The sequence below is a fragment of the Chamaea fasciata genome, unplaced genomic scaffold (assembly GCF_029207755.1).
Source record: "Chamaea fasciata isolate MVZ Bird 193981 ecotype frontalis unplaced genomic scaffold, bChaFas1.0.hap1 SCAF_5, whole genome shotgun sequence".
In the NCBI taxonomy this organism is placed as follows: domain Eukaryota; kingdom Metazoa; phylum Chordata; class Aves; order Passeriformes; family Sylviidae; genus Chamaea; species Chamaea fasciata.
The window spans coordinates 3524416-3534212 of NW_027094090.1; the positions used below are offsets into that span (position 1 = coordinate 3524416).

The 9797-nt window shown below is 49.3% G+C and overlaps 1 protein-coding gene across 1 annotated transcript; it reads left to right on the forward strand.

The window, feature by feature from the left end:
• Positions 1-1051: 1051 nt before the first annotated feature.
• LOC136290064 (endonuclease domain-containing 1 protein-like) lies at positions 1052-3914 on the forward strand. The gene is made up of 2 exons (XM_066184506.1): positions 1052-1339; positions 3348-3914. Exons 1-2 carry the CDS (start codon positions 1052-1054, stop codon positions 3912-3914), a joined length of 855 nt encoding a protein of 284 aa, XP_066040603.1.
• The last annotated feature ends 5883 nt before the right edge of the window (positions 3915-9797 follow it).

The following is a 9797-nucleotide window of genomic DNA, read 5'->3' on the forward strand; positions in this document are numbered from 1 at the left end:
CCCAAACCTGTGCTGCCTCTGAAAGGAGACAAAGCCCATTGCTTGCTTGCCAGCATCCCAGGGAGCTTTTCAGCAGTTTTGTCATAAAGGAATGATCTTACTGACTGCTGAAAATCATGTCAGCACTGAGAAAGACAAAAGAGGACAGGTGGCTGTCCAAGAAACAGAAATTCCTGCACTGATGCCTTTGACTTTACAGGAAAACCAATCATCAAAGCTTGAGATGGGCATCAGCAGGAATCCCAAGCAACCTCAGGAAGAGGTGCCCCTCAGTGCTTGCACTGCAGAATTACCACTGTGCTGGTAAGATAGAGGTGTTATCCCTTGTGCTTGCTGCTACCATCTGCTTGGCCCCTTCATTTTCTCTCTCCATGTGTCTGCAAGTTCAGAGTCTGGGGTTGGATATTGTGGAAATGCAAGGTGAGCAGCAGGACCCCCATTGGCCAATATCAGCTGAGAGGCGACCCCAAGTGGATCATTTGGGGTTCAAGATTGGGTCTGACTGGAAGAGCTGCGTGTCTCCGTGAACCTGGATGGGGCCAGAGACATGAAGGAAGTGCGGCATTGCTGTTCTTTCCCTGCCCAATGTCCCACGAGATTAAAGCCCAGCTCAGCATTGCAGGGGGCTGAGCAGAGTCCCTGCCCAGCTGCAGGTGTCTGCTGTGGGAAGATGCTCAGAGCAGGAGGGAGGTGGGCAAAGGTGACTTTGTCCCAGGGCTGTGCCTCAGTTGCAATCTACCGTTGCTGTGAGAGCTGATTACACTTGTGGTGGGTTTGGCTACTTCCTCCTACAGGCTGACTTCTCCCTCTGCTGCCTCCTCTGGACACCTAAACCCTCTTTTAGGTTTCACCCTTAATTGCCTTCATGATTTTTTCCATATCCTGGAGGACAGAAATGACTACTTTCCTGGTCTCTCATGATCCCCTCCTCTGCCAGCTCTGTCCCCCTGCACAAGAAGGCTCCAGGCCATGACCAGCTCTCTCCAAGCTCAGTGTCCTCCTACATTTGCCTTCCAGGGGAGCAAGAGCCCTTCACTGAAATCCTTCCACGATGCAGGGGCTGCTGCTGCTGCTGCAGGTGTTGGCCAGCTGCCTCTGGCTGGGACACAGCGAGGTGGTGACACCCTTTGCAAGTTGTCCTCAGTTTTTCTATGTGGGGGCCATCCCAAATGACGTCCTGCAGCCACTGAATCCAGCCTATATCTGCCAGCGCTACAGCAACTCCTATCACTTTGCCACCCTGTACGACAAAGAGAAGAGAATTCCAGTCTATTCTGCTTACAAATACAAGCCTGGATCTCTCAAGAGACCCCATACGTGGTCGTTTGTTGAGCCCCAGGTGAGTGTCTCTCTCACAGCACATCACTCTTCAGCCACTCAGAGATTAGCTGTAGCATTTAAATTACCACTTCTCTTTCCCATCACCTCACTACACACACACACACACTAGACACACTGGATGGGAATTTTCTCATTGAACTTCAAACACCTGTACTACATGGTTCCACTGATGCATCTGAGACATCAGCAGGAGAATGAGATGAATCATATCCCAAAGGTGCCCAGTTTCCTGCCTTCACCTGACAGGAACAGCAAATCAGATTACTCGGCAATACATGACAAAGTCAAACGATTCCCCTCCCTGTGCCCTGCTGTGCTGCGTGGCCAAGTGATGGGGAAAAGGCCTCCAAGAGAGGCTGCACTTGAGGGATCAACAGTCCTGCTGGGATCTGATCCCCACTTTGCTCTGAGCTGTTCTGTCATCCCTGATAGAGCTTATCTGGTCCCAGTGAAGAGTCCAACAGGCTTTGTGAGTGGTGTGAGAGAAGTGAGGAGAAACTCAGAAGGGGGTGAGATGGCCCAGGGACAAAGCCTCAGGGGAAAAGGCACTGAAGATGAATGTGTCAGGTTAACAGTGAAGGGACTTGTGGAGTGACTTTCAGGCAGCGAAAATTGAGGAGCATCAGTGTCAGTCCAGTCAGAAGAGCATGATCTCCATCCATGGGCAGCCTCAGGCATGGTCTAGAAGGATCCAGCAGACAGACAGAACTCCACAAGCTGTAGAACCCTTGTCTTTTAGACAAACTTCAGTAGAATAGGCCAGGCCAATTGCAGAAGAGAAAAGAGGCAATTCCTGTCATTGCTATGGACAGAGTAGCAGGAAGGTTTGGGTTTAAGTGAGCCAAAGAAGCAAGCTACAAGCCCTACTTCAGAGGAAGGCTAAATATGTTTCCCTAGAGATGAATAGAAAGATGTTGAAGGTATGAAAAGGATAATAATTTCATCTTATTATGCATAGCAAGGTGAGCAATCAATCTGGTCTTGCACCACTGCAGCCTCCAGATAAGGGAGGGTTAAAACTCCTCTCTTTTTGTAGAATCATAGAATGGTTTTTGTTGGAAGGAACCTTAAACACCATCTCAATTCAGCTACCCTGCATGAACTAGGCTACTTGCCACTAGACCAGTATCCTCCAACCCCTATCCAACCTGGCATTTTCATCCTGGACTTCACACCCAGGCCACCCAAAACCTTTGATTGTGTTAACTTTCTCCAAAGGCCTTTTGGGAGGATTTCATTTCCCCAGGACTCTTTTGGGATTGCAGGCCCCTCTCAGAGGCTGATCATTTGTAGATCATTTTCAGTGATGCTGCAGAAGATGCTCCCTGGCCCAGAGCTGCTCTGAGACACATTCTTAGCACTGCTGTAACAGATTCCATTTACATTAAAATCTTTTTGCTTCCTGAGCAAAAATGTTCATCCTTCAATGAACTGTAGCCCCCCTCCCAGGGAAACCTCAGCTCCTGGACTGATTTCCTGACACATCTCCCTGTGTATGGGCTTAGAGGAGGCAACCTCTGGTGTTCCAGAACTGGGGTACACTTGTAGCAACAACACAAAAGAAACACGGAATCATAGAATCATAGAATCACAGTGTAGCATGAGGGGATCCAGGGAGAGCCCTGGGCAGATTTGGGCTGTGGAAACAGGAGGAAAGGGAAGCAGGTTTGGTGGGGGAGGCTTCTCACCAAAGTCACCTTTCAGTCCTAGGAGTGGAAAATGCTCCTTGTCTCAGGCATCCATCCATGCTCCCAGCACAGGCTGCAGGCTGGATCACAAGGGTCACAAGTCAGAGTGAGAGCAGTCAGATTCTAAGCTGCTCTCTCTTTAAAGCTCTTGCATTCATGCAGGAGGTGCATGTGTATGATTTCTCTCAGATTCATAAATTTTTATGCACTGAGATGACAAAAAACTGGTTATTGACCATCAGAGACTTCTGCTCCAGTGAAATCTTCTCCATTACTCCCATTCCCCATTCTAACACCTCTTTCTCTTTCCTTGTCCAGCTGATAGGGAACAATAGTTTTAAAGAGATGGAAAGAGCGTGGGTCCTCATAGATCAATACAATTTCACCTTAGACCAAATCAAAGTGAGCGAGGCTGTCCTTGAGGACTATGAAAACATGACTGGTTTGGACCGTGGCCAGTTGAGCCCCAGTGGACATCAGGATACTACAGACAGCAAGACGGCGACCTTCACCCTCACCAATGTAGTGCCCCAGGACAGCAGTATGTACACTGGCTGGTGGAATACCTATGAGACTCAAATTATGCACAAATATAGCACGAACTGTACAATCACCTGTGTCATCACAGGTGCTGTGCCTGGGAACACCTACATTGTTGAAGGGAGGGTTAACAGACCCAGCCACATCTGGTCAGCTGCCTGCTGCTTGGTGGGCACACAGCCTGGTAGGGCTTGGGGGTCCATTGCTGATAATGACGTGAACCGAGGGGAGATCCTCAGCCTGGGGGATCTGGAGGACAGGTTGACCACACTGTATAACAGGCATAAGAATTTTACTCAGTTCAAGAATGCCAGTCTATTCAACAATGCTTGTCCCCGGAAATAAGCCTAACATCCTTGATGGAAAAGGCTCAGTGGTTTTGCCACGTGTCACAGAATCACAGAATGGGTTGATTTTGATGGGACCTTAAAGCCCTAAAGATCATCTCACTCAGACCTGCCTGCCATGAGCAGCATGTTCCACTACACCAGCTTGTTCCAAGCCCTCCACAGCCTGGCCCTGAATGCTTCCAGGGATGGGACAGTCAAAACATCTCTGGGGAACTTTTTGCTTGTACCACAGCCTGCTCACAATAATTTCCTTCTTTAGAAGATCCCATCTAACCCTGCCCTCCCTCACTGTGAAACCATTCCCTCTTCTCCTGTCACCCCATAGCCCTGTCCAAATACCCTCTCCAGCCCTCTTAGACATCTTTTAGGTACTGCACTCTCAGGAGTCTTCTCCAGGCTGAACACCCCCAGCTCTCTCACCCTCTCTCCACACCAGACATGCTCCAGCCCTCACAGCACCTTCATGGCCTCCTCTGGACTCCACTCCAACAGCTTTGTATCCTGCTTGAGCTGTGGGCCCCAGAGCTGGAGGCAGCACTGCAGTGAGGGTGTCAGCAGAGCAGAGTAAAAGTGGACAAATGTCCTGTGCAGCGTCTGTGCTGCTTCCTTCTCTGCTGTGTTTCCAGTTCTTGCCCTCAGGGCACCTCCTCCTCTGCTCAAAGGCACAAACACGTGGGCACAGCCTCCAGCTGCTTTGCTTTGCTGCCCATCTCAGGACAGAGCTCTTAGGGATGAGTCTCCTCCTCCTTAGCTGTCCCTGAGGGTGTGCAGCTGACTTGTCCCTCATCTCCTTTGGAAGGCTGTGGGACCAGGGCACCTTACATTGCCCAGAGATCTTGTCTGGAGATCTCCATGTCTGCAGATACCCAAACCCCAACATCACATGATTCTGGACAACCTGCTCTAGCAGATCCTGCTTGAGCCTGGAGTCTGGACCAGAAGATCTTGAGAGGTCCCTCCAAAATCCAACAATTCAGTGATTCTGTGATTCTGGAATATGCTTTTCTTTGCTTGCTTTTGAAACTGCACCTTGACAGCAGCACCTGATGAATCAGACAGGCAGGCTTTGTCATCAGATATATAGAAAGCTTTGAGCAGCCAAAGCTAAATTCCTGGGATGCACTCCTTGGATACCTTCATTCTCTGCTCTGCTTCTGAAGCTTTTCTGTGGATTTATGGGAAACTGATTTGGGCAAATGTATTCAATGGTTGGAAAAGATCAATGTGTGCCACATCATTGAGTTTGCCATGGCTTACAATAAAAGTTATTTGCTGCAGTACTGGATCTGTGCAGGGATCTTATATAATCAACAAGTTCCTTCTCCCTGAAATTTCTACCATCACCAGGAATGTCAGAGTGCTCAGAGCACCCTTGCAGGACATTGGGTGTCCAAATGCAATCTGAGGATGCAATAACACCGACACAATTGTCAGCATCAGACACCAGTTATTCTCCTGGGAATGGAGATGAACAAAATGGGCCAGAGTGCCAAAGGCTAATGCAAGTTGTGTCACTTCCAGAGGTGCCAGCTTGGGACTGGACTTGTCAGCTCAGGAGCTGTTGTTCATCGTCCTCCTGGGTCTCATTGCTCAGCCAGGACCAACCTGTTTGGGGGCTGCACTAAAACAGAGGTTCTGGTGGAGGTGCAGAATGAGGCAGCCCCATGCAGGTGTCTCCAGCTGTGCTGGGCTCCCAGCTCTGACCACAGCCAGCAGAGCTCCAGGCCTGCCTCAGCTGCATAGAGAGATGCAGCCTGGGCCACTGCAGCTGCCCTGAGGCTTGGAGAGCCCCACTGGGGCTGCCTGATGTGCTGCAGGATCCTGGGCAAAACCCACCCTCAGATGGGCCGGCAGCCACAGGCCAGGCCCATTCCCCAGGGGCAGCTCTGGGGGCTCTGCACAGCTGAGCACAGGGAACTAGATCCCAGCACAGACACGGGGCACTGCCTGGGAGCACCATGGAGTTCTCCTCCTGCTGCCTGCAGCTGCCAGAGCAGCAAGAGCCCTGCCTTGTGCCAGCTGGGCTGCACAGACACCTAGGAGAAGAGTTTGCTTTTTATGAGATCAAAGTGATGACATCACTCTCACCCCCTTTTGCTGGACAGCTCCTGTGATCCCAGGTCCTCTGCCTGGATGGATTTTTTCTCCTGGAGTCAAATGCTGACACAGCCCTTGACAGGATGAAAGCATCAGTGTTATTTCAGGCTGAGGGACCTGTGCAGACTCCTCTGCTGTACCTCAGGGGGCCCCCTCTGACTCACTTCCTCACCTCTTCACAGCAGCTGGGGCTTGAGACCATACTCATCCTCACCACTGTTCATCCCATGCCCACTGCTCCCACTTTCCAGGCTCTGGAACCACTGGCTTCTTGATCATCTCCATCAGTCCCTGCTTTATCAACTTGTCAGGCTCTTCCCAGGACCTTTACCCATGGCAGTACCCAGAAAAGCCCTGCCCTCCACAGCAAGCTTGTGAAACACCTAAGAAGCCCAATAGAGAAAGGAATCATCTGAGTCACTTCAAAATCCCCTTTCTCCAGTACTGCAATCACAACAGAATTTACATTTCCCTCCATTTGCTTAGTTTATTCTTGGGAAAAAACTTAGGCCAAGTCCCCTTGAGAACTAACATCAATCATTTTAATTAGAAGGGAGGGGGAGCACTGTGAATACCAAAATCCCTGCCAAGACGGTGCAAAAGTCCTCCAGACAAGCACAGGTGCTGGCAGAACTCCTGGACAAACTCACTCTAAACCCTGTTTGGAAAATCCCACACATCTTCCTTCTTGATGCCATTACTAAAATAACCTGTCTCAGACTGCAGCAGAGGCATTTGAGAGCCCTGTGCCACTTTGGTAGAAATGGCCTGCCTTCCACAGCAGGCAGGTGAAATACTTGGAAAACACAAAGAAAAGGATCAGCCTGACTGCTGCCTTCCCACAGGTATTAGAAGAGCTTCTCACAGGAGCCCAGGTTGCAGCTGAGCAGAGGGCTGCCCCAGCTCCACAGGCATGCTGCCAGACACCTTCATCTGGGATTGCCTCTGCTTTCTGCTGAGCCTGATGTGAATGGGCAATAGGGATGCAGCCCTTTGCCGAGCCCAGAGCTGGCCCATGCCCACGGTGGGGTGGGAAGCACCTCTGTTCCCTGGGAAGATGCAGCTGCACTGGCATGGGAGGGTAATTTTGCAGTTTGCTTTGTGTATATCCATCTTTGGGGAGAGCTCTAAGACATTTAGACACTAAGGAAAAAATATTTTTGTTGGGAGCTTTGAGGGGATGCTGGGGGTTAAACTCACTTCACTGGAAAGTGTTGGATCATGCTGCTTGCTCAGCGTTTTTCCAATAACAACAAGGATTCAGATTGCATTAAATGAACCAGTTGTCAAGTGCTGTTCTGGAAGAGAGGGAAACAACAAAATTAAGACATTGGCATAACCTGGCCTCTACTGGGCAAAACTCCTTTGGTCCACCCAGGAGTATCTTTGGCTGCTCATTGGGAAGGCAGCCTGGGAACTGCTTCCTGGTGCTTTGCCATCCCCTGGGCAAAGGAGATGCCATCCCCATCTGCTGGACTGGACACATGGGAGCTACCAGATCTCTCTCATGTAGGCAGCAAATGTACTGTGTGTGGTTCTGGATGAAACATGTTGCGTTAGTGGTACTGCCAGGCCAATCTCCTGCTGCTCATCCAGGGAAAATACACATATCTTCATCTCACCCTGCAGGGAGAGGCTTTTTCCTGGGAAAGGATGGCCAAAGACATCAGGGTCATTCCTAAGTCTCATGGGAGGTCCCGCTGGGGGTTTCCTGTCTTAAATTAAATGCTAATCTAGAAAAAGGAATTAAAAGACTACTTTCACTAATCTAACTGCTTTATCTTGCAGGGAGCTATTAGAAGAGAGGGAGGTTAAAATTATCAAAACCCAAATGTTTATTTTCATGTGTTATTTTCATATCGAAAGTGAGGTAAAGAAATTAAGTCAACATTTAGATGTTTGCTTAACCTTCTTAGCCTCTGGATACAAAGGCCACACCTATTATGATAGTTTTATAAGATTAAACCTCCTTTGATTTCTGAGGAACTACTTATCTGTTGTGTACCTGGATGGGATCCTGTGAAGTTACTCCCCATGTATACAATAACCACCAAACCTATTCGGTCTATCCCTAACATCTAATCCTGCCCTCCAGCAGTGGGAAGCCATTCCCCCTTGTCCTGTCACTTCATGCCCATGTCCAAAGTCCCTCTCCAGCACTCCTGGAGCACCTTTAGGCACTGGGAGTGGCTGCAAGGTCTCTCTGAAGTCATCTGTTGTCCAGGTTGAACACCCCCAGCTGTCTCAGTGTGTTCCCTGGAATATCGTTGCAGACAGAGAATCCAAACCTGCCCATCTTTAACCCCATGAAGTGCAGTGAGTGTCACAGATCACTCCAGGACACAGCTCCCGCTCATGTGGCACAAGAGGAGCGCTCCTACACAATGCACGTAAAAATTTCTCAGTGCCAGAATTTTCTATATGAAAGCATTGTATGGCAGGTAAACTCATAAAATGGAAATCTGAGAACTAGTCTTAGAGCATATCTCTGTTTGCAAAGCACACATTAAACTAACAGGTACTTCCAAATTGAACATAAAAGCCCTCTTTTAAAACCAAGTTGTGTTTTCATGTTTCAAAGTAATCTAAAGGACAGCACTGTCAAATGGAGAGTTTCTCTTTGAATATCCACTGCCTGTGTGAATAGATAATCCCCTCACTTCCAACAACACTGACCTCTTCAGGGTTTGTCTCCTCTACTGCCATCCAAGCCTGTGGACCTTCTCAGAAGAAAACGGACACCTGAAGAGGAAATGGCTTCTTAATTACCCTTTCTGCCCGTACTTTTCAAACTCTCCTTTCAATTCAGAGTGAAGAGCCATGTCACAGAATCACAGAAGCAGTTAGGTTGGAAAAGATCTCCAAGATGATCAAATCCAATCTTTGACCACCTTGTGGCACCATGTGCCATGTCCAGTCATTTCTTGAACACTTTCAGGGATGATGATTCCACACCCTCCCTGGGCAGCCCATTCCAATGCTTAACAACGCTTTCAGTGAAGAAATTCTTCATGAGGTCCAACTTGAACCTCCCCTGGTGCAGCTCGAGACTGTGTCCTCTCATCCTGTCTCTGTTGGCCTGGGAGAATTGACAGACCCTCACCAGAGTGGCAGAGAGCCATAAAGCCTCTCCTGAGCCCGTTTTTTTCTGGGATAAACAATCCCAGCTCCCTCAGCCACTCCTCATAAGACTTGCCCAGCAGACCCTTCATTAGCTTCATTGTCCTTCTCCAGACTCCAGCACCTCAATGTCTTTCCTGAATTGAGGGGCCCGAAACTGGTCACAGGACTCGAGGTGTGGCTTGACCAGTGCCAGGTATAGGGGGACAATCACTGCCCTGGACCTGCTGGCCACACTACTGCTGTTACGAGCCATGATGCCATTAGCCTTCTTGGCCACCTGGGCACAGCTGACTCATATTCAGCTGCTGTCACCAGCATCCCCCCCCGGTCCTTTCCCACTGGGACACTTTCCAGCCACTTTGCCCCAGCCTGTAGCACTGCCTGGGGTTATTGTGGCTGAAATGTAGGACCCAGCACTTGGTTTTGTTGCACCTCATTCCGTTGGCTTCCCACCATCCATCCAGCCTGTCCAGACCCTTCTGCAGACCCTTCCTACCTTTCAGCAGATGAACATTCCCAGCATGCTTGATGTTATCCATGAACTTACTGAGGGTTCATGGGATAAGATACATGGTACAAATAAGTTCTCTTCCAACAGGAATAAAAAAAGCCATGGGAAATAGAGGCTATAGAGTCAGAATAACTCAACAGGAATACT

What these genes read in the sequence shown, in the direction of transcription:
- LOC136290064 (XM_066184506.1), top strand. Translation starts at nt 1,052, where the DNA reads ATGCAGGGGCTGCTGCTGCTGCTGCAGGTGTTGGCCAGCTGCCTCTGG. An exon ending in GGTCGTTTGTTGAGCCCCAG is followed by an intron (nt 1,340 to 3,347) that starts GTGAGTGTCTCT and finishes TTCCTTGTCCAG; the next exon opens with CTGATAGGGAACAATAGTTT.